The sequence below is a fragment of the Hypomesus nipponensis genome, chromosome 4 (genome assembly GCF_054491055.1).
Source record: "Hypomesus nipponensis isolate SF chromosome 4, ASM5449105v1, whole genome shotgun sequence".
NCBI lineage: Eukaryota > Metazoa > Chordata > Actinopteri > Osmeriformes > Osmeridae > Hypomesus > Hypomesus nipponensis.
The window spans coordinates 12890012-12914829 of NC_140364.1; the positions used below are offsets into that span (position 1 = coordinate 12890012).

Sequence of the window (24818 nt, forward strand, 5' to 3'; positions counted from 1 at the left end):
TAAAAATGTATTTGACCAAACATTAACAAGTGAATGTATGAACTATACAAATAAAACAGACACAGAGGTGTACAAGAAAGTCTTTATTGATGTGGTATCAATACAATCAAGTACTGTAGAAGCAGACAAAACATTTTCAATCAAAAGAGTGCATTTTATACCCAAATTCTATTGCATAGAGTGCACGCAATAGCCATCTACAAGACAACAACAAAAATCCTATAGGTTGATACATTGTACATTACACAAAAGAACATGAAGTCCACAAACAATCCTTCACAAACAATGCTAGAATGCTAACTACATGTTCTAAATGCTCTTAACTCATCAATGCTGTTGAATACCATGTATACGTTCTAGGCTTCGGTGGTCGGTTTTGGCATTCCTGTAAAATTATCATAAATGTATAAATACATCTTCCTAACTTTCATGTGCAAATGGGAATGGCCGTTTGTATTTTCTCAACTATAACAAACAAATATCCCTTAAAAAACCGAAGAAAGGCTTATAGTTTTTTTTTTTTATGTCTTTTGTTCTTTTTTCATCAATGAATAGAAAACAAGTCAAAGCAGTTTTGTGATCAGGACAGCACACTGAATCTTCATGACACTTGTTAAAAATGATTAGCACAAATGGCAAACACGGCAACCAAGTGACATTGTCAGATATGATGGAGACTGAGAATGGAGACTAACAGTCATGTGTAACTGACAATAAAAGGGCAACAGTACACAACAAGAACAAGCCTTAAATCGTCTAGTAGCCTCACACAACAATATTGATACACAAACTTTGCTCTAGGTATATTCATGTTAAGAGAGAGAAAGCCAGGGTGAGACCAGTGAGAGAACATAAAAATACAGTTTGACTTGAGGTCATACTACTCAATTGTATGTTTTTAACTTAAAGTTTGATTTACATCATTTTTATTGTACAGAGAAACAGAAAGAGAGAACGTGAGCCTATCTGGAACTGTAGCTACATTACAATGTAAACACTGCTTCATGATGGAATTATTGCAGAGTAGGGCATATAATGTTTTCTACTTATCTTTGAAGGATGGTTATCATGTTTTATTGAGGAAAAACTTGGTTAATGTTTCAAATTAAGCTATGACGTATAATAAGAATGGAACGTTTGATGTTATGTTACACATTGATCTTGATTAGGTTTACAAAAGTCCATCGAAAAATTCCAGAGCAAGATAGTTCTAAGGGGTAGTGTGATTGGAGGGTGCTGATGTCTGGGTCCCAACAGTGCTTAAAAAAAGGCACAATTCAAGACCTCTTCCATCACAAGAATAATCTGCCTATTTGTCATTTTCTGCTACCTTAAGTTTACGGTGTTTGATAGTAAGCTTGTCTATGGATTCCAGATGGTTTACCTTGTATCCTATTATCTACCAACTCCATCATCGAGTTATTGCGCAACAAAAACATTTTTTTTATAATTTGACACAGGCCAGACCTAACCTGCCAGTGTCAGTGATTAACCTTCATTTGTACATTTTTGTTCAGAATGTTTTTTTCCATACATATTACTTCTCACTTTGAAAACAGTTTTTCTGTATTTTCTTCTCTCTAGTCAACCGTCTCATCTTTCATCGCTTCCTCACTTTAGAAAAACACTGTTTCTACTCTAATTGTAAAGCTAAGGCCAGAATATAATTATACACCCAAACCAACCTCTCTAGAAAAAAGCAACGCCATATTCAGGTCATGACTGTTGTAGGAACTAAGCAATACCTTCTCATTTGTAGTCACTATTCTCTCGAGGATCATTATCACCCAAGTGCTGAGCTGATGTGTGGGCACATGGTGGAGGCGGTAGGCACTTCTACACACAATCCGACACACAAACAAAGGGACAGAGACAAAAAGATCTGGCAGACGTGTCATACTGTACAGAACACTGACACACATGTACATTCACACACATCTTGGATGCGTCCGAGGTCACTGCCTTTAGCCCACAGCGATGGAAGAACAAACAAACCCTCACCTTTGTCCTAACAAATCTCCCGGAAATCTGACAGATGCTTGTGAAAGGTTATGCAATGTGCGTTTCACAACCGCCGGTCTGTGACAGTTACTATTCATAGGTACAGACTTTGTTCATCATCCAAGAACTAACTTGACTGTTTAATGTTATTCAGAGGACCTGGTCTATACATCCTGTCTCTGAAACCAGAGGTGTTCCATCAAATAATAAGTCATCCATTTAGACTTTTTTCACTCTTGGATAATTTTTGTTTGTTCAGTTGAGTGAAGGAGTAACTGTGTGATCTCTACAGATTGCTGTTGCCCACAAACCATACAGTGAGATGGCGTAGCAATAAATATTCTGCGGATTTCTGTTGATGTTTTACTTTTTAATTCCACACCAATTATGCCTATCATTCAACAATAACATTTGGAAGGTTAGATTGTCTCAGGTGAGTTGCCAATATTACATTCCTGACTCATGCCTGCAGTTTGGATCAAGAGCAGACATGTTTAAGCATGCTTTCACACAGGGTGTGTACTAGATACATGTAATATGAACGCCAGAGTGTTTTGATTGTTCTGTCTCTATCAGCACTGACTAACACAAAGCGGTGACGTCATCGGTATGCATGTGTGACCGAAGCTGCATGTGATGGAAGCTGCTGTTCATGCTGGAAATTGGAATATTGATTGGATTGATAAAACAAAATATAAGCGTCAATCCACACACATTTGGTCTATGCTTTCTGTCCATTAACCATCACTTTTTGTATCTGTACTTCAATGTAGTCATTTATATTATACATTGACATTCACAGTCCTTTCATTTGTCTGTTTATATGTATACAATATAATGGATTTCTTTGTATTTTCATTTTAATATTCTCTCATGGGGGTAAGAGGAAAGTCGACTTTTTATAATAACATCATAAGATAATGATGTTAAATTGTCTTCATATATTTTTGAACCTTACATTAGGTGAAAATCAAGTTATATCCATGAACAGAAATGGTTGCCTTCCAGTAACAGTAAGATTAGCACCCTACAGATGACTTTAAGTCAACTGTTAAAAACACCAAAATATATCTTGAACAATAGACAAATAGGTCATCACAACTGTACAATATGTTGTTTTGATACTGTGGTTTCAGAAAGTGAAATTGTGTAAATGCTTTGTTTATTGCTGACTGCACTGGATATCTGGTGTTTGTGTTGTTTACATGTTTCTATTTTGAAGACTGGGACTTTGAAAATAATAGATTTTGGAAGGCACACTTGGTAATAAATGTTTTTGTGCAGGAAGTGACTGCAGCCAGGGGGAATTAATCAATCCCAGGGTCCAACGAAGTCATCCTGTCGGTGTCAGAGTAGACAGACAGGATGTGCAGTCACATGGGTTGGTCTAATAACTGTTACTTACACATTGCAAAGTAAGGCACTTAATAGTCTGAATCTGATAAACAACAACAACAATATCGTTAACAAGGACAAAATAATAATAATAAAATTATAACAATAATAATAATTATAATAATATAAGCTAAAAAAAAACAACATCAAAACACAAACCAAACCAGACATTTGAAAGAAAGAGCTAAAATACAGAACACAGCATGAAGTACCCTTCTCCTGCCTTCTAACTCTTCTCATCTTTCGTTCACAAAGTCTTTCCTGTTGTCGTTGTTGTGAGGATGAGGGTGTTGACACTAGTGTTACTCTGTTACTGTCGCAAGGTGTTTTTTTTAAGGGGGGGGGGTGGTTAGGAGCTCTAAGGGGGCACCCTGGAAGTTGGCTGGATGGCACCGTGGCGTTATGTGGGGCAAAGCAGGAACCCTGAGAAGGACGAGTGGATATACTCAGTTGAGTAGAGGCCATTGGCCTGATCCGAGGGCATCTGGACCCAGACCTGGTCGCTCTCTTTCAGCTCGAGCACGGCACTACCGGACGCCTGGTCCATGTAGCCCTTCTTATACTCGTCGTAGGTGTAGGTTGCGGGAACATTGTTCTTGTACAGCGCCACCCACAGACTGGTTCCCTTTACGTGCACGTGATAAGCAAAGTAATAGACGCCGGACAGAGGGCTGGTGAAGATACCGGTGGTGGGGTTGTAAGCGTTCTGCCCGTTGTATAGGGTCCTGTCGAACTTGATGGGCATGCCAGAGGGAGGAAAGGGTGTCGTGAGGATGGCGGTGAAGGCAGGTGCTAGTGTGGCAGAGAGACCGCCCTGACCAAACTGGGGTTTATTCATTCCATCTGGTACTTTATCCCCACCCAGCTCTGAATCCGTCAGCCCAGCCACGCTGGTCTGGCCATTTCCGGGAGCTCCTGGGGGCCCAGGAGGGCCAGGTGGGCCCGGGTTTCCGTTAAGTCCAGCATTGCCAGGCTTTCCTGGGGGACCCTGAGGACCAGGCAATCCCTTCTCTCCAAACTTTCCTACACCTGGCATGCCTGTCATTCCTGGTTCACCTTTCAGGCCTGGGATACCCTGGGGTCCCATGGGCCCTGAAGGCCCCTGGAGACCTGGGATCCCTGACTGACCCCTGGGTCCTGGAGAACCAACAAAGCCAGTCTCCCCTTTAGACCCGGGAGATCCCGTCAGGCCAGGGTTCCCTGGCAGGCCTAAATGCCCCGCCTCACCTTTGGGTCCTGGTTTGCCTAAAGCCCCATTAGGGCCAGGCAGGCCTTTATCTCCAGGTATGCCTGGTTTTCCAGACAACCCACTGGGGCCTTGGTCCCCTCTGAGCCCTGGTTGGCCTGGGGGCCCCTGGGGGCCAAACTCTCCTTTCATACCGGGCATACCATGTTTTCCTGGAAGCCCCATAGGGCCTTGTATTCCTGGGGGTCCTGGCTGTCCATCTGGGCCTAGGTCACCTGGCTGGCCCTCCATCCCTGGCTCCCCCTTGTCCCCGGGCAGGCCTGGTAACCCCGCGGGGCCCTTGTCTCCTTTCTGCCCCCCCAGACCAGGCTTGCCATAGCCAGGTGTCCCAGGAAACCCTGGAGCGCCCCTTGGTCCAAGCTCACCCTTTGGCCCAAGTGGACCTGGTCCTCCAGGCAAACCATCCAGACCTGGCTTTCCCAATCCAACTGGCCCAGGCTGGCCCTGAAGTCCTGGGACACCAATCTCCCCTGCCTCTCCTGGTTCACCTGGAAGTCCCTGGTCTCCTTTTGGACCAGAAGGCCCAGGCATCCCATTAAGTCCAGGTTTACCCAAGCCTGGGTTACCAGGAGGCCCAGGAAGGCCCCTGAGCCCAATTGGCCCCTTGGGTCCTGGCAAGCCTGTCTTCCCGTTGCCATTTTCACCCTTCAGCCCACGATCTCCAGGGGACCCAGGTCCACCTTTAAGCCCTGGTTCTCCACGAGAACCAGGGACGCCTCTTCCACCAGGAAGCCCAGGTTTGCCGCTCAGTGACAGGCCGGCAGGACCAGGGAGACCTGGCTGTCCTGGAAGGCCTCTGGGACCTGGCTCACCCCTGAGACCCACCTCACCGTTATTCCCAGGCATCCCCTTCAGCCCTACCTTCCCAGGAAGACCTGGAAGTCCAGGCTTCCCGATGCCGGGAAAGCCGGGAGGTCCCTGAGGGCCAGGCTGACCGTTCAGGCCTGGTTTTCCCAGTCCTGGCTTCCCTGGAAGTCCTGCTGGCCCTGGTGGGCCCCGCGGTCCGGGCTTTCCTTGGGGCCCAGGTTCCCCCTTTACCTCCAGCATGGGTGGCATGTCTGTAGGAGGAAATTACATACTCTCATGACCCGTTCATCCACTCCACACTCAACATTTTACCAGTCCTCCTTTTCATTCCATTCTGGATTTGTGTTATATAAAAATGAAACAATTCCATTGATGAAGATCTGGGGGTTGTGTACGTCAGAACTGAACCTGCAGTCATAAATTGTCTCCCTTTCATCCCATCCCAGTATGCATAGCTAAATCCTTCAGCAGCACACTGCCAGACAATGGAAGAAGATGAAAAGGACACCAGATGAATGTTTGTAACAACCATTGACCTCTGTGGAATGCATGATGCAATTAAACCTCTTCAATGCAAGTGTTCGCCTACTTTATCAACCCTAGCAACCTGTTCACAGTGTTGGATATCTCCCATTGTCTCTCTTCTTCTACAGCCTAGCCTTTTACAGTAGTTGGACAAGATCATATTCTCATTTTAAAGACACGTTTTGTGGTTTAAATTTGAAAGATTCCTTCCTTAGAAATCTTGCTGATAAAACATTCTTATCCTTCAAAACACATTGTCACAAGTGAGCATGACAGCCTTTCATGTCTTAAAGTGTCATGTACCGTAGGGCCTGGGAAGAAAAAAAACGTTTCAACCGTGAGCTCGATTTTTCACGATAAAAATGTGTTTCTTAAACTCCAAGGCCTTGAGGAAGGTCAGGCAGTGCTACAGTCAGCGAACAACTGTGTATAAGCAACACGGAAAACTCTCCCTGAAAGGTCAAGCTGTCCTTTGTAGAACTCTGTGTGGAGGTGAATAGAGTATTGCCCTGGGAGATATGGCAAAGTTAACATATTATCACTTACAAAGTTTGCAACTTGCAGTGGACCTTGAATGATTAATAATGGTTCAGTCCAAAGTAACTACTGTGCACCACAGTATGCGAGTCCACAGAAATCTGTGGACCTTCAGCCAATCAGTGTATAATCGATAGACATACTGTAAAAACGCATTGCAACATATATACTGTGTTTGTCATTCTGCAGTGCTAGTCACGACTGTTCTTGGATCCCTAAGGCCATCACCTGAAACTGGACAACCTGTTGCTCCTACGTGGGTTAATCAAGCACCTCATCAGCCACGTGGCTGACCACACTCCCTCCCTCTGTCTCCTCATCTCCTCCCACTGTGGATCCAGCGATCTATCAATCAACCATTCATCAGGACAAGACCCGAGACCAAGCTGAAAACACCTTCTCCTGCTGCACCTTTCCTCTTCCAACACAGTAAAGATGGAATGGAGCACTACAATAGGTAATACACTGATTTCCAAAGACATTACGGCATAGAAGTGGATTACAGAGTCCAGTATACAGACCTGGACACAATCTAGTTACTGGGTTAGGGCCTGTAACCCATGGCCTGACTGTGGGATCTATAGCTTAGAACAGGGACAGTGATTGACCGCACTTGGTATTCACTTGTTCAGCAGTGAGGAAAACCGAAAGTAAAACTCTTTCTTTCAAAATTCTTACTTAATTTTGAGCCCATTAACACTGACCTTAATGTTAACTTCGATTGTAACAAAATGTAGGAAACAAATGCAAGTGCCAAAAATGTGCGCAGCAGATTTACTATGGAAATACGAAAACATTTGCCTAACATGTGGTGGTGCTTTATGGCCACTAGGTGGTAGTAAAGACCCATTGCTTGACTACTTTCAGAACTCTCCTATTTCATAGCTACAAGGTTGAGATGGGCCTGTACATAGCTACTGCATGTGGGCTAATCCAAGCTCTTTTCGAATTTTACAGTAGGAATGTGATTTTGTCAAACATAATTTCACAGTAACTTATTATATATGACCTTGTCATGGGGGGCAATTGGTTTGAGGTGGGGGTTCATGTTCAAACGACAGAAAATCTACAAGTTTTGTTAGACTACTACAGCCGCAGGCAACTTTGGTTAAGGAACCATAGCCGAGGAATCACTGATTGTGACTTTGTTTAGCTGCACTTTATGTGAAACCAAACCACCAAAAACCTAATTACGCTCTCTTGAGTAAACACATCTCTCTCTCTCTCTCTCTCTCTCTCTCTCTCTCTCTCTCTCTCTCTCTCTCTCTCTCTCTCTCTCTCTCTCTCTCTCTCTCTCTCTCTCTCTCTCTCTCTCTCTCTCTCACACACACACACAAACACACACACAACACGTGCATGCACAAGACATGACCCCCTCCTCCCTGTCTCATCCTCCACCCCTCCTCCTCTCCCCCCCCTCCTCCCTGTCTCATCCTCCACCCCTCCTCCTCTCCCCCCCTCCTCCCTGTCTCGTCCTCCCCCCCCCTCCTCTCCCCCCCCTTCCTCCCTGTCTCGTCCTCCACCCCCCCTCCTTTCCCCCCCTCCTCCCTGTCTCGTCCTCCACCCCCCCTCCTTTCCCCCCCTCCTCCCTGTCTCGTCCTCCACCCCCCCTCCTTTCCCCCCCCTCCTCCCTGTCTCGTCCTCCACCCCCCCTCCTTTCCCCCCTCCTCCCTGTCTCGTCCTCCACCCCCCCTCTCTCTCCCTCCCTCCTCCCTGTCTCGTCCTCCATCCCCCCTCCTTCCCCCCCCTCCTCCCTGTCTCGTCCTCCACCCCCCCTCCTCTCCCCCCCCCTCCTCCCTGTCTCGTCCTCCACCCCTCCTCCTTTCCCCCCCTTCCTCCCTGTCTCGTCCTCCACCCCTCCTCCTTTCCCCCCCCTCCTCCCTGTCTCGTCCTCCACCCCTCCTCCTTTCCCCCCCCTCCTCCCTGTCTCATCCTCCACCCCTCCTCCTCTCCCCCCCCTCCTCCCTGTCTCATCCTCCACCCCTCCTCCTTTCCCCCCCTTCCTCCCTGTCTCGTCCTCCACCCCTCCTCCTTTCCCCCCCTCCTCCCTGTCTCGTCCTCCACCCCCCCTCCTCTCCCCCCCTCCTCCCTGTCTCGTCCTCCACCCCCCCTCCTCTCCCCCCTCCTCCCTGTCTCATCCTCCACCCCTCCTCCTCTCCCCCCTCTCTGTCCCGTGCTTTCTCAAACACAAACACAGAACCCGGACGGCCGTCTCCGACGTCAAAACCTCTGGTAACAGCATCCAGGTGGGCCACAGCCCAGGTGAAGGCCTGCCAAGGTCTGCTAGGGACTCTTGGCCAGGCTCCTCAGAACAGCCAGAGCAGGAGTCCAGGACCCAGCCACACTCTCCAGCCAGCCAGTCCGCTTACCGGCCAAGAAGGACAATGAAACCACAGGCATTGCTGCACAACTCCATTTGTCTGTCGTGTGATCATGAGCCACAGTGGGGGTAGTTGGGGGTGTGTGTGTGGGGGGGGGGGGGTAGGTCATTCCACAGCATCTGTTGACTTGAGAAATGATCAGTTGCTGTGTGTATGATGTGTGTCACAGTTTATAAACCGCTCAGTGTAGCTGTGAGTGTTGTATGTGAAGTCTCACGTCCGACCAGCCCAAGCACAGTGTGTTGGCTGGATGTCGTGGAAGAACCACTGCTGAACCCACCATTTTTAAAACATTATGGAAGAGGACCGTTGGTTTGCTTATGTTTAGAGTTTACATCTTACACATGTGAACCATTGTAATCAAATCGCTGAGCTTGTATCCCAGTCTGTGTACGATAAAGGATGTCATGTGTGTGACTTTCCTTCTGGAAGGAAGGAGGGTGGGCTTTTTGCGGGATGGGGAAGTGATTACTCGTTTGTCTCCATTTCAGTTCATCCATTTCAAAAACACACACAACAGTCTCCCTTACATCTCATCGTCCCGCAGCTTGTCTCTCTGCCCCCAAACCCCTCATTCTTCTTTCCTTAAAGCTCTTTCTCACCTCCTCCTGTTTTCTCCTTGACCCACTTTTCCTGCTGACGTGGCCAGAACTGGACCCCCGGCATGTAAAAGCTACCGAGCTCAGGGCTCATCTGATTTTTTCGTAGGCATTCAGATCTATCTTGGATTACAGAAGGTGGGAACTGCTATGTAGGGTTCAATCTAAGTTAAACAAAAAATATATCTCTCCATCTCTCCCTCTCTCCCTCTCTCTCTCTCCCTCTCTCCCTCTCTCCCTCTCTCTCTCTCTCTCTCTCTCTCTCTCTCTCTCTCTCTCTCTCTCTCCCACCCTCCCTCCCTCCCTCCCTCCCTCCCTCACACATCCAGTACATACGTTACAGTATGACCGAGGTTGTGCGTTGAAGCCTGGGGGGGGGGGGGGTGGCGTGCAGCGGACACAGCCGTAACACCAGGTCACTGTCGTCACTCACCGAGGTACTGTCCCTTGCCCTCCCGGAAGGGCGGTCCCACAGGTCCCTTCATCATGGGCTGCATGTACTTCATCTGGGGCATGGGGGGGTAGCCTCCGCCCAGGGCGCGGCCCCCCAGGATCAGAAGCACGCAGACGGGAGCGAGCAGCATGTTGGTCAGCCTCCCTGGCTCCAGCATGGTGGTCAGCCTCCCTGGCTCCAGCCTCGACACGCTGGGGGGGGGGAGAGGGGGGAGAGGGGGGAGAGGGGAAGAGAGGTTCATCAGGGTTACTGTAGGACAACGTGTGAATGCAGGGCGTTGCTGGTTAACTACACATCAGGGGGAGAGGGGAAAGGCAGGAAGAGAGGTTTAGGGCATCAGGACATGTCGAATGAGGGAGGTCCATCCTGGGTAAGAGAGGTTTGTGGGTAAAATCTGGGGAATGTATTTCTGACAACCTGGTAATATATGTCTCTGCAGAGGGGAGTTTGGATAGTTAAAAGTCCAGCTTTTCTTGGTAGCAAGATGATGAAGTGTGTGTGTGTAGGTGTGTGCGTGTGTAGGTGAGTGTGTGTAGGTGTGTGTGTGTGTGTGTTATTGGACCTGGACCCACCCAGGTGCCAGAGCTAGGCTGGGCAGGTGTGTGTTTGGCTGGTGCTGTGTTTGACCTGCCAGAGTAGGTGACAGCTGGAGCTGTTGACTTTAATTTACCACAGGAAGCAATGATCACTTCTTCCTCATGTTACCAACACCAAATATTTGAACAACCCTGGTCAGGTGCAAGAGGGAAACCGTTTAAAAGGTGGTGTGCATGTGTACATGAGCGTATGTGCGTGTGTGGCTGAGTTTGCTATTCACATAGGGCCTAAACACAGAGAGCCTTCCATCCAGATCCCCTACCCATTCCAACGCATTGTTCTTGGTAACACTTGTGTGTGTTACTGATCCATGTATAGTATGTGACTACTTAACTGTGAATCCTCTTTATCCAGGAGCCAGGTGGAAGAGGCTTCTACCCTGCTAGTTTCACCCCCACAGCAGAGCTCCTCTCTGGGCACACAAACCCACCAGCTCCCCTCAAGCATCTCAGCTCCTGCAGCTGTCTCTCTCTCTCTCTCTCTCTCTCTAGGCAGCCGCCTATGTCACCTATAGAAAGGACCGGCACTGGGCCCCCACAGCCTGCCCTTTATTGTATCCAATTTCATTCTTTCATTTCATCTTTTTTATTTACTCATCAGGCTCCTACTCGTCACTGGATCTCACTCCTTTTTCATCATCTCTCCATTCTTTATTGTTCTCGGTGGACTGACCTGAAGAAGCGATGACCTCACGTTGGCACTCGCATCGCGACTTTATAGTGGTTTGGCCCGTGGACGCACAGACTTGGAACTATTGTTGGTGTAGCACTTGTGTTTTTTTTATTGATATTTTTTCTGGATGGCAGGGTGTACCTCTCAGTTTAGCCAAGGCAATGAGACCCCAAGACCTTCCAGATTCAATGTCAAACGTTTCTCATTAAGTGACTGGCTACCACACTGTTTTCATCTTTATCAATGGTTGGCCTGGGCTTCGAGGTGACGGGGTTCGTGTTTACGTCTGACTAAAATGGCGTGATTGTTTCCGTCACAAAAGTTTCGAGGTTGTGTGGGCACGGTTGTTCGTTAGGGTTCTAGTTGGTTCCTTGTGGAACCTGGCTCAAGACTCAGGACATTTGGGCCCCATGTGTTGGGGTCCAATCATATCCCGGTGTTAGGAATGTTAAAAGATGTTCACTCAGCAACCATGTGTGAAAGTCTGGACGTTCTCTGTAGCCTCTCTCTCTCTCTCTCTCTCTCTCTCTCTCTCTCTCTCTCTCTCTCTCTCTCTCTCTCTCTCTGTCTCTCTGTCTCTGTCTCTCTTTCTCTCTCTCTCTCTCTCTCTCTCTCTCTCTGTGGTTGTTCTGTTCATGTGAGCACATGGTTTGGCGATTAAACTCTTATTTTACAACCTTGTATGGATGTGCATCTCAAAGCCATAAGCAAGCTTTTTGCAATTAGTCACTTCTGCGTTGTATGACTGCTGTGTGTTTGTATGCTCGCGTGTGTATGTGTGTGTGTGTGTGTGTGTGTGTGTGCGTGCGATCGCCTGTGGAATCTGTGTCAGCACCCGACGAAAAATACTCTCTTCCTCTCACTACACACTATATGGAGCCTATGACCATTCCAGGAAAAACAAGATCATAAGAGACAGAAAGAGAGAGGGATAGAGAGAGGGAGACAGAGAGGGAGAGAGAGAGAGAGAGAGAGAGAGAGAGAGAGAGAGAGAGAGAGAGAGAGAGAGAGAGAGAGAGAGAGAAAGAGAGAGGGAGAAAAACAGAGAGCTGGAGAGAAGACAGCCCAGTGTTTGCTGGCTGGCTGGCTGGCTGACTGGCTGGTCTGGGGGTGTGTGGTTTTGAGTTGGGGGTAATTTAGACGGGTGCAACAGATTGCCCAGCATCCAACCAAGCATCTGAACACTCGGAGGGATCAGAGAGCTGACACACACACACGCACACACACACACACACACACACACACACACAGTCAAGACTCAAACGCACAAGTCTGCTGTCTCCACACAATCCGTTTATCAAATCTGTTTCTTGACAAGCCCAGCAGACATAAGTCTTACGCAATCTTGTCTGAAAACTGCTCCCCGCTTACACACAATTACTCAAATACGTATGAATCCTATCCAACAACATTTGGCTATTTTACATGATCACATCCATGGCTTATAGACACAGACAATGACCCAAAGGCTGTCTTAGCAGACGGAAACATACTGTATATCCCAACATGGTTTAGGTTCACAGTTACCGAAATTCAAAACAGAACAAACACATGTTTTGGACGCTGATATAAACACAGAACCTGCACACAAAACCCCACACCCAAATTCACCTCAGAACCACACTTGGTCAACATAGTCAAACACTTTTTTTTTTTACAGAACCGTCGACCCCGGCAGAAAGACAAAATCCTCCACAGACGCCTCCAGTGGTGAAGCCAATGACGAGACACAGACCCCGCTGGTCATCCCTCTGCCAAGCAGAAACTTCCGAAGCACGAACTCCGTCTGGCTAGCCGCTACTGAAATTAAAAGTGGGCTGAGGTTACGAAAGGTGTTTTTCTTCTCTGTCTCCTTCTCATGAGAGAGGAACAGGCCTACTGGGGCATTTCCTGTGTCCTGAGCGTGGTGAAACAACCATTAGGTTCTACATTTAGTCTAAAAATGTAGATGAAATGTACCTGGTCTATCCTTGGATGATGAAGTAGGGGATTCAGAGAGTTGCAAGGTGCTGGATAAGTTTAGCTCACTGGTTGCAGCATCTGACTGCAGATCAACAGCGTGTCAGCTAGGTTCAAATGTACTTTTGTCTGTTCCTTGGGATGAAATCCTCTGCTAAATAAACAGTCATATACAAATTAAATGAAAGAGAGATATTGTATTGTACTGTCAGAAACGTAACCATAAAGTGTCACACTTTATTCTTATGACATACTTTCTGAAGAATCATGCGTTCAAATCTGAACTGCAACCGCATAGCTGGCGAATGCCAACCACACCTGGACCAGTCACATGCTGCAGCATCCAGTACAAGCACAACTCCACCACAACCACAATCAAATGGTGAGCATAAATTCGACCACAAACACAAGGCCAAAGCTAGGCAAGCGAAGCTAACTTGCATGAGAATCAGAATCAGAAAGGGTTTTAATTGCCATGAAAGTTTGCACAGACATGAGAACAGACTACATCACAGAGCATGTGCTGAAGGTTCACCACATAATGGATTCATAGTCCTGACAGGACTTCAGTACCCACAACTACTCAGCTTTGACTGAAAATTCAATAAACATGGCGCGCCAGCTTACACCATACAGACTAATCAGAACACAAACTTGCAAACAGACAGAAACACCTGTTCTTCCAGTCCTCTGACAGTGTGTGTTTGTGTGTGTTTGTGTGTGTGTATAGTTTTCTGCAAATAAACACAGGGAGAGAGAGAAATAGAGGGAATGTGTGTGTGTCGCAATGAAGGGGACTCACACAGCAGCCATTTATGTAATGGGGGTGTGTGTGTGTGTGTGTGTGTGCAAGGGGGTAGAAGGAGGAAATTGAGTGTGTGGTTTTTATTTTAGAGAATCACCTCTTTCGGAATGAGGTAATCCCTCTCTCAGCCTGAGTGGCACTCAGCTCGTAACACCCTTTCCGGTGTCCGTGGCGACGTATTACTCAGGTTGTGGTCGTTTGTGGTCTCTTTGAAAGTCCCCAGTATACCTCATGGTTAGCCCACTGTTTGTGTACATAATCTTCCATTGATTCCCCTGAGGGAATAGTGTGACCCTTCAATGGTGCGTGTGCATATGTGTAAATACATGCGACTGTTTTAGAAGTTACGTGTATATATAACGCGTGATGTATGACACATTTGCAGTCACCACATCAGTTGCTGTCGAGTGGAAACTCCTAATGAAGGGTTTGGTGAATTGCCGCTCTCTGTGAATGTGTTTCTCAGGGAAACATTGGCCCTGGCGCGCGACCACAAAAGAGGTCCTATGTTCCTCTCAGTCTCACTCCTGCTGGTTCCACCATTCAACAGAATAATTAGAAATAAATGATCCATTTACTGCTGTCGGGGGCCTGTCGATGCACGACGCAAGCTGTTTACACTTTACAGATGACACACACACACACAACTTACTCTATACTATTTTCTTCACTCCAGTAAGAAGAGTGGGGAGTGGAGGGACTGGTGTGTGTGTGTGTGTGTGTGTGTGTGTGTATGTGTGTGTGTGTGTGTTTGTGTGCCACACTTGATCCCTTTGATCATGTATGTGACTGACATGTTGACAGACAGCCCTCTCTGACCAGGGGTAAAGAGAAAGAGAGGGGGGAGAGAACGAAGGGATAGAGAGCGAGAGAGAAAGAGAAGTAGAGAGAGAGAGAGAGAGACATTGCTCACAGGCATTTTCCCCACCTACCAGGCCATCCAGAATGTTCCCTCCATCTCAGCATGACACAGACTTAGAGACCCCATATATCTTATTCCCCTTCCTCAAGCTCTCTCATATTCTCTCTCTACCTCGTCCCTCTTTCTCTCTTCTCCCTATCTTTCTCTCTCTCTGTATGCTTCTCTCTCTCTCTCTGTATGCTTCTCTCTCTCTCTCTCTCTCTCTCTCTCTCTCTCTCTCTCTCTCTCTCTCTCTCCTCACACGCTTCCCTTAGCCAAGCAGCACGGCTGGGACAAGGAACGAAGTAGCAACATTACCTAAGATAGAAAACGACGGTGGATATGGAACAGGAAAGGGGCTCTTCACTGTCTGAGGTAGCAAAGCCTACTCTGAAACCAAATCCTGCCGACTGTGGAGGAGCCCTAGAAGGAGAGAAAATAGAGATGAGAAGAATGAGGGCAGAGGCGGGAAAAGAGAGGGAACGCAGAGGGGCGAGGGTCAGAGAGGGAGCGGGCCGAGGGCTTCACCTTTTCTTTTCCAAAAGGAAAAAGAGAAAGAAGAGGAGGGAAGAAGGGAACAGCACGATCAGTTCAGGAACAAACACCTGCGGAGCGCACCGTGTTTATTTTACAGACTCTACTGATGTGAGGCTCCGAGAGGGGAGGGAGGGAGGGAGGCAGAAAGAGAGGGAGAGAAGGATGGAGGGAAGGAGGGACACAGGGAGAGTGGTGGGAGGGAGAGAGAGAGGGAGGGAGGCATAAAGAGGAGAGAAGGATGGAGGGAGGGAGAGAGATAGGGAGGGAGGGAGAGACACAGGGAGAGTAGTAGGAGGGAGAGAGAGGGAGGGAAAGGTAAGTGAAAGGAAGAGGAGATGGGGTTTGATGTGAGGTGGGTGGATGGGAATAGCTGCGATGGAGGAGGAGAAGAGGGTGAGATGAGGTGGGGGTAAAGCTGGAGAGAAGAGAGGTGGAGAAGGGGACTGGGGAAAAGGAGATGGTGGGGGGGGCTGTTGGAAGAGAATAAGAGGACGGGGGTTTTGGATTGTTGACGACCTCATAGCTGCCATCATCTCTGAGATCTGAGCGCAGAACCAGATGCACTCACGGTGAGAATGAGGCGGCCAAATGAGATGTGGGGAGTGTTTGTCTGTGGGAGTGTGTCCAATGCATCACAACCAGTTCAAGAATTGCATGTTTGTCATCGGTTAACAGTCCCCCTTCATGTTTTAGAACAACATTATTCACTGAGTCTGACAAGAACAGCAAACCCAGACGGGGTGTGGGGGAGACGTACAGACAGACAGACAGACAGACAGACAGAGCTATTGAGAGGCATGAAGACTAACAGACAGACGAAAAAAGAATGAGATAAAGAAAGACGACACAGAGAGGTCTCTGAGAGACAGTGGAAGGCATTGTCTGCAAACGCTCTGAGCCATACCTTCACCTCTGCCCTGCCAAGACCAGATAGCGCGCGAGACAGAGAGAGAGAAGTAGAAAATAACCAAGGAAAAAAAAGAGAGAGGAGATCCAGACAGACAGAGCTACGGTATACCTTTCCTCCTGACCTGCCGGTGCACCTAAACTCAATCTGACCGGCTGATTAGGTAATCGAGAGAAGGAAAGAGTAAAAAAAAAAAAAAAATCCCATAAAGAGCAATCTACTTCCAGGTTTCCACAGCAGTATATCCACCCATTCTGAATGGGAAGCCTGTATAAAGCTACAGTGACATACAGTACAGTACAGCTTTTAGTGCTTATCGCTGTCATAGGGTTTCAGAACGTCATAAATTAAAGGTACCGTGAAAACAAGGATCAGCGAGTGGGTCATTAGCTCATGGTAATCTCTAAATGTCTCTTTCTCCCTCTCCGTCAAGTAAATTGGGTCTGGAAAGGCAATATCTGTAATTCGCCTCATCCCTTCATATTGCGCTATCCCTATTCTTTCCTTTTCCTTTTCTCTCTCTCTTTCTCTCTTCTCTCTCTCTCTTTCTCTCCAGTGCTCCACCTTACACACAGCACATCGCTGGTGTGAATACACTTACTGTGCTCTGCCAAAGACCTGACCAAGCACAGTCCTGTTCCTGTCTCTATGTGGAAGCCCTCAAACACTCACTCTTTGAAACTCGATTTTACGTGACAACGCAAAGACGAGGGAACAGAGAGAAATGAAGAGAGAGATAGAAAAAGAGAGAGAGATAGTGGAAGTAATATGTCAACGGATGTATTATCTATAGAGAGAGGGAGAGAAAGAGAGAGAGAGGCACAGAGAAAGAGAGATAGAGACAAACAGAAAGAGAGAGAGAGAGAGAGAGAGAGAGAGAGAGAGAGCTGAGTCCAGCTGGACAGACGCTTCCTGGGGGAAGCGTGGCGGAGGGTGTTCAGGTGTGGCTGAGCTGCACTGCGGTGTGTTTGGTCAGATGTGGTGAGCAGGGCCGTGTTATGTCTCCTGTCTCCCTGCCATGTCTCCCGGCTCTGTGGAGAACACCGTCTCTCTCTCTCTCTCTGTGTGTGTGTGGGTGGGTGGCTCTGACCAGCACTTTGACCTGCATGTCTTGGTGAGTGAGCAGGAGAGACAGACAGAGAGAAGAAGAGGAAATGAGATAGAGAGGGAGAGAGAGAAGGAGAGACGGAGAGAGAGCGGGAGAGACAGGGAGAGAGAGAGAAAGAAAGAGAGGGAGGAAGTGAGAGAAAGAGAGAGAGAGAGATAGAGAGAGAGATAGAGAGAGAGAGAGAGTGCTGAGAGTCCAGCATTCGGGCCAAGTTGTCCACAGTGAATGCCTTCAGCCCTGGCCTAGCCTGCTGTTGTGGTCAGTCACCTTGCTGACACCATGGGTTTGTTTAAAATTCAGCGTTCCTGAGGTGTGAAACATTTCAGAGGCATTGAAATAAAATAGAGAGGTCTAACACGGCCGTGAAAACAGGCGGTCAGACGTTCCGCGGCTCTCTCCAGCCTTGGAGGGTTGTGTGTGTATCGGCTCTGCTTGGAGCGTGACATAAAACAACAGGCCGGTGGTGGCACAGAGAGAGAGAGAGAGAGAGAGAGAGAGAGAGAGAGAGAGAGAGAGAGAGAGAGAGAGACAGAGAGAGAGAGAGAGAGAGAGAGAGAGAGAGAGAGAGAGAGAGAGAGAGAGAGAGAGAGAGAGAGAGAGAGAGAGAGAGGGGCAGAGAGAGAGAGAGAGAGAGAGAGAGAGAGAGAGAGAGAGAGGGGCAGAGAGAGAGAGAGAGAGAGAGAGAGAGAGAGAGAGAGAGAGGGGCAGAGAGAGAGAGAGGGGCAGAGAGAGAGAGAGAGAGAGAGAGAGAGAGAGAGAGAGAGAGAGAGAGAGAGAGAGAGAGAGAGAGAGAGAGAGAGAGAGAGAGAGACAGAGAGAGAGAGAGAGAGAGAGAGAGAGAGAGAGAGAGAGAGAGAGAGAGAGAGAGAGAGAGAGAGAGAGAGAGAGAGAGAGAGAGAGAGGAAAAGATTAAGAGAAAGAGAGCTTTGGAGAGAGGGAGAAAAAGAGAAAGAGAGGATGACGGAGAAAAAGAGAAAATTTAGGACAGACAAAGGAGGTAAGCTACTGAGGAAAGAAGGAGGGAGGGAGGGAGGAACAGGGAAGAGTGAAAGCTTTAGCTTTTGATCTCCCTCTTGACCCACTTCAGATGTGTGCCATGCCAATCATCTCACACTCAGACACCGCCAGCATGGGATACAGAACACACACACACACACCAACTGGTAGAGAAAAAGAGAGAGGAGAGAACTACCTCTGTTTGGTACGTAAAATGGGAGAGAGAAAAGAGGGGATTATAATTTAATAAGGGGCAGGAAATCTTAGTCAAATCCCCCTGAAGGAGCTGAAATGCCTCTGTGCTGGAGGCTGAGAGGCTGAGAGGCTAAAAAGGCTGGAAGTCTGGGTGGATGAGAGGCTGGAAGTCTGGGTGGATGAGAGGCTGGAAGTCTGGTTGGATGAGAGGCTGGAAGTCTGGGTGGATGAGAGGCTGGAAGTCTGGGTGGATGAGAGGCTGGAAGTCTGGGTGGATGAGAGGCTGGACGTCTGGGTAGATGAAAGGCTGGAAGTCTGGGTGGATGAGAGGCTGGACATCTGGGTGGATGAGAGGCTGGAAGGCTGGAAGTCTGGGTAGCTAGGGGGTTGACAGGCTCAGACAATGCAGGGACTTGGAGGATGGAAGACTAAACATCTGTGTGATCTTTATCTCCTGGCTCAGACACCAGGGTAGACAGTCAGACCCACCGCCAGCAGCAACACCAAAGGCCCCACCATGACATCACAAATCACAAACAGGTCATTAGTCGATGACAGCATAAATTATGCAACGTTCGTGACTAACGTGGTTTACCGAGGTAACGTCTTGTATTCAAGATCTGGTCCGGATCTAGTAAGTGCGTGAGACTCATCTGGTCTGGATAGACATACAGGAGGGCCTCATATCTCCTTTGTACCCTGACCCAGATCCCCAGAGAGCGCTCCAGACCCTGGGGGAGAGAGACAGGCAGGCAGGAGCCTCACCCCAGATCACTGACACTAACGGATGTGCTGTGAACTATTACACCTCATCGCAAAGACAGGTTTTCAGCATGTGTGTGTGTTGAGGGGGGATGAGTCAGACATTTGTTGATGAGATACATATTTTACTAAGTATGTGCGATTCCCAGTGTGTGTGTGTGTGTGTGTGTGTGTGTGTGTGTGTGTGTGTGTGTGTGTGTGTGTGTTTGTGTGTCTTTATGTAACAGAAAAAAAATACAATAAACATTCTCTTTCCAAATCAGATCTCACTGTGTGTTGAGGGTCTGAGTCTAATAAAACATTACATCTAAGAAAACCCATATTTCCTCTCTCTCCTCCACCCTTCCTCTCTCCTCCACCTTTCCTCTCCCTTCCCACTTCACTGTCCAACCACCCTCTTCAGAACAAGATGGGATTTTAAGAAAATCCCTCTTTGCTCAGAAATCATTCCCTACACATTATCGTGGAAAATGGAGTTGAACACCGTTGAACAGCCATTAGAGCTGGGTTGATTGATTGCTCACTTATAACACCACTGAACCTAGTTGTGTTGACCCAACTCCAAGACTAACCAGTATAAGACCACCACAAATCCCTTAGGGGCTGTCAAACACACCCACGCACACACACAAACACAGGTACACACTCACCGTCCTCGGACCACCGGCGTGTACCCTAGGAGCTCTGACTGTGGTCTGTCTAAAAGACACCCCACCCATCAGGATCAATGCTAGCCTTTATTAGCAGCTGGCTGCTCGGTTCTGGGTGTGTAAGAGTACTCTGCCACCCCTGGCCTCACACTCACACTAGGCTAGAGTAAACATGGTGTGTGTGTGTGTGTGTGTGTGTGTGTGCTACAAAACCCCCAAACGTTATGGTTTAATAACACAAGGTGAGAATAATTGCGTAAGCAGCAAAGGGTGTATGGTTGGAAAGAGTCATGCAAAGCGCTCTCAAGCTTGTCCACGTAGCAAACACAAGAGCTCTGTGTATTTCTTTCAGGATAGTGAAACAGTCAATGTGTGTGTGTGTGTGTGTGTGTGCATTTAGTAGTGTAATCATTTAGCGAACACTTTTCTCCAAAGACAAATACCGAGGGGGAGTGGGATGGAGGAGGGGTAAATCTGCTTTTGATCTGTAGTCAGATGCTCTGCCACGGAGCGATACCTCTCTCCCCCATACGTGTCATGGACACACACGTGTGTGCACGTGACCTGAGCATGTTCTGGAACTTCCCAGTGTTCTACTGCTTCTGTGAGCACGGCGGAAGGAGATCTTTAGACATCTATCCGGACAGTAGGGAAGATGGGGTCATCTGTTAGATACTGTGGGTGGGGGGGGTGAGGTTACTGTGGGCCTCATGAACGTCTGAATGCGTATCTCACATTCTAACCCTTCACACTCTTAGGCACGCGTAGACCATACGAACATGCACACGTGTACACAAACACACACACACAATCAGGGGATTCCTGCTAGCGCTGGGGTCAGGACACTTTCACACAGCTGCTGGGGAAATCAGGTGGGACAGGGAGACCGGGAGTGTGTGTCTTTGTGTGCGTGCTAGTACGTGTGTGTTTACTGTGTACTGGGTGGGGGACATGGCAGTGTGTGTCTCGCGGGGATTCTGACAGACACACACTCAGGTCTGGAAAACGTTGACATGCACCTCGGTTACAGTTACACGCATTTACACACACACCCTCTCAGGCCCAGCAGGCTGTAAATCGTCTCCTTGCCACCGGGAGAGCTGTCAACACAGGCTGACGTTCGTGCTGTTTTACTTTGTCCAGACAGAGATTCAGCTCCAAGCTCTCACAGTGGTACACGATAAAAACCCTCTAAAAAGTTATCACGTCATGGGCGACAGCCCAACTAACGCTGAAAAACATTAATGGAAGAGCGCTCCGTCTGAGTTAGGCCTCCATTTTCTCTCCAATCACACTGGACTTTACTGAAGAAAGAAAACTTGGATCATGGATGACAACATGAGCCAGAGAATTCCCTGTTAATATGTATTTTACTGTATTTTGGATGTGTTTTTTAACGGAAATATGCCTGAGATCAGACAGAACAGAACAGTAACAAGGCTATGTCTCCAACATAGATCTGTGAGCATGTTTGTTAAACATCGTTCACAGGAAGGAAAAAGAGACAAGCTAATTTGCCAAAAAGGCCCTGTACTATGTATAAAATGATTAAAGTGTACATTTCAGAAGTCAAACAAGATGCTTTTCACTGCTACCCAACACACCCAACAGTCATCAATTACTGTTTTACAATGGAAAGCTTTGCAACTGAGGTGAACTGGATATCTTTAGTTAGCTTAGCATGCTGACTATATCAGAAGCAGATTAGGTGTCAAGCGAGCTAGCTCACGTTAGCAGCAGAGTGTAACATTATCTGACGTGTACCCATCGCAGTTTGTCTATCTACAGTACATTTCACATCTGTTAAGCCCCGCGTGCAGCTCTACATCATCCGAGAAGTTCAAACCTGCACTGTGAGAGTGAAATAGACTGTACTCGTCATCCGTCTCTGTCTCCAAGAGCGAGATCAGAGGCCTGCACATGTAGCGGAGAGGCGGGGGCTAGAACGAACGAAGCGAGAGGAATAGGAGGATAAATCTAGGCCAGGCCTTGAGCCCGACAGGGGAAGCGTGCTCCTCAGATATGGGGGTTAACTCAAAACTTCCGTCCACGGGAAGGCAGGATGCAGATGGGGGAGAATGCTGCTGTCCCCACTCCCCGACGTTTTTTGTTTTTTTTGTTTGCTCTTTTCTCTCTTCTACCGCTTGATCTTCCTCACCGGATTCCATCTATGGCGTGCGTCTCTCTCTCTCTCTCTCTCTCTCTCTGTCTGTCTGTCTGTCTGTCTGTCTGTCTGTCTGTCTCTCTCTCTCTCTCTCTCTCTCTCTCTCTCTATCTCTCTCTCTCTCTCTCTCTCTCTCTGTCCACTTCCAGTCTTTACCTGGTCGCTCGACATTCTCTGCTTTAGTAGCAACCCATGGTGCCCTACTGTGCTTGTGTTCGGCTGGGTCGATTTCATCTGGGCAGGGGGCTGGAGAGGGGTGGGGGGGTGGGGGGCTGGAGAGGGGTGGGGGGGTGGGGGGCTGGAGAGGGGTGGGGGGGTGGGGGGCTGGAGAGGGGTGGGGGGGTGGGGGGCTGGAGAGGGGTAGGGGGGGGGGTTGGAGAGGGGTGGGGTGGGTTGAGGTGGAGGGGGGTTCTGTATTAGAAACAGATTTTGCCATTCCTGTTGCTATCTCCAAAGCCCAGCCATTGGGAGGCGATCAGAGAGCCCACAAGTTGTTTTGGTTGCTAGGAGACATGATGATGTGCGGCAGATCAAAGAAGACAATATCGCCTCGAAACACAGGTGGTGCAAAGTCCTCCAAAAACTTATTGAATATTCATAACATGGTCACGATGTCCTGCCCCTGTGAGGGTAAATACAAGCCAGCTTTTGTTGTGAACACAGTTACCAAAAAACACAGTTCAATTCATGTCAAGCACTGAAATACAGACCCAACATTCAACCACATCTGTTCTACCACTGTAAACAACAAATTCAGAGGGAATTAATGGTTAATGAGCTGTTGTATATCCCCCCCCCCCCCATGTAATTCCTCCCGTCTGTGACTGACCACATGCTGAGGAAAACATAAAAAAAAGAAAGATATCGTTTAAAAAACGTTCAGAGCTGTTTCCACCTGTTGCCATGGCATCCCACAGCGCTGCCAAATGCCAACAAAACAGCACGTTTCACCTCAAGCAGGCCAGACACGTTAATTGCCTTTATACAATTCATTACCGACTGAAAACTCCTGAAATTATAGGAAAATTAAGCATCACTGAGGAACTATTTCCTGCCCGTGTTTTTCAGAAACTCAAGATCAAGCGTGATCAGTGCCTCTCGTTGGTCTAATCAGATCACTCCTCCTTAGGTGCAATCAGTGGAAGTAGGCTACACAACATTTCAGGTGGTGGTGATCAGACATAAAAATAAAAAAAAGGTTCACTACCCCTGTTGCACGCGCTTCCCCCCTCGATATCAGTGTCTGATTCCTCTGATCAGACGGGGCTTCGCCTCCCATCAGGCAGACAGGGCGGAATGCGTTCACGCGGCACGGGTCACGCTCTCCAATGACGAGCGGGCGCTGAGATAAACTCCAGATCCATCGAAGGCCTGGAACAGCCTCTCTGTCATCTCTGTCTCTGGTTTGGCGGCGCGGGAGACGATGGAGCACACATGGGAGCGTGGGAGGACGGACGAATAAAAACGACACGGCCAACGTGAGGATGAGCCACGACCGCAGAGGGATGAAGAGGAGAGGAGGATGATGAAGGAGAAGGAGAGGAGGATGATGAAGGAGAAGGAGAAGGAGAGGATGATGAAGGAGAAGGAGAGGAGGATGATGAAGGAGAAGGAGAGGATCATGAAGGAGAAGGAGAAGGAGAGGATGATGAAGAAGAAGGAGAAGGAGAGGATGATGAAGGAGAAGGAGAAGGAGAGGATGATGAAGAAGAAGGAGAAGGAGAGGAGGATGAAGGAGAAGGAGAAGGAGAGGATGATGGAGGAGTAGGAGGATGATGAAGGAGAAGGAGAGGAGGATGATGAAGTGAAGAAGAGGAGAGGAGGATGATGAAGTGAAGGAGAAGGAGAGGAGGCCAGGTTCCCTCACGTCGTCCAAGACAAATTGCTACAAACTGCGGCGTAGACGGAGGGCATAGTCTCCTTCCTTTACAAACAGCAACAAGGCCAGAGTGTTCTCCCCCACCCTGAACACTCCCCCTTGAAAGGAGACCACACCTGCAGGCTAGACACCTCTAAATCATTACCTTCAGGCACTGCGAGGTCATTGTGCACGGCTCCCTGGCTCTTTCAATCGTGGGGGTAGACACCAGTTAACCGTGACCAGTTGAAGCTGGGACAGCGGCATTTGTCAAGCAGCTGGGAAGCATATACGATTTGAAGGTGTGCCTTTGTGTGGAACGATTCATTCCTTCCACTGAAATAAGCCTTCTTCCAGGGCGGGAATCTCTGATGTTATTACTCCAAACAAAAACCTAAATGAACAGGCGGAGTTGAGGGGCGGGGAGGAGGATAGAGAAGTGGGTGCTGAGCGTCGATTTCCCCAAGTTTGTTTACAGGGTGTCGTTGGGCAAATAGGTGTGAAGTGGTTGTTGGAAAGAGCCGAGACGAAAGAGGTTGGAATTCTGGGGCTGAATTCTGGGAACGGTGATGCTGCCATAGTGATGACATAGCTGCCACCCCACCCAAGGTTCCACTCCTTGTGTGTGTGTGTGTGTGTGTATGTATGTGTATGTGTGTGTGTGTGTGTGAAAGGTGAAAGGTGTCACCTCCTCTTTGACACAGTGCTGTTAAAGACGTGCTATGTTTTACTTAGTTCCACGCCATGTTTTGTAAAACACCT

The 24818-nt window shown here is 48.1% G+C and overlaps 1 protein-coding gene across 1 annotated transcript in view; it reads right to left on the reverse strand.

Annotated features, from left to right (window-relative positions):
* Positions 1 to 68: 68 nt before the first annotated feature.
* col8a2 (collagen, type VIII, alpha 2) overlaps positions 69 to 24818 on the reverse strand; it is a 43791-nt gene continuing 19041 nt past the window's right edge. Inside the window, exons 2-3 of the mRNA XM_084696732.1 lie at positions 9925 to 10136; positions 69 to 5700 (exon numbers count right to left, since the gene is read on the reverse strand). Coding sequence (XP_084552858.1) covers positions 3797 to 5700; positions 9925 to 10102 — 2082 coding nt within the window. The 5' untranslated portion in view covers positions 10103 to 10136 and the 3' untranslated portion in view covers positions 69 to 3796. The remainder of the gene's footprint in view (positions 5701 to 9924; positions 10137 to 24818) is intronic.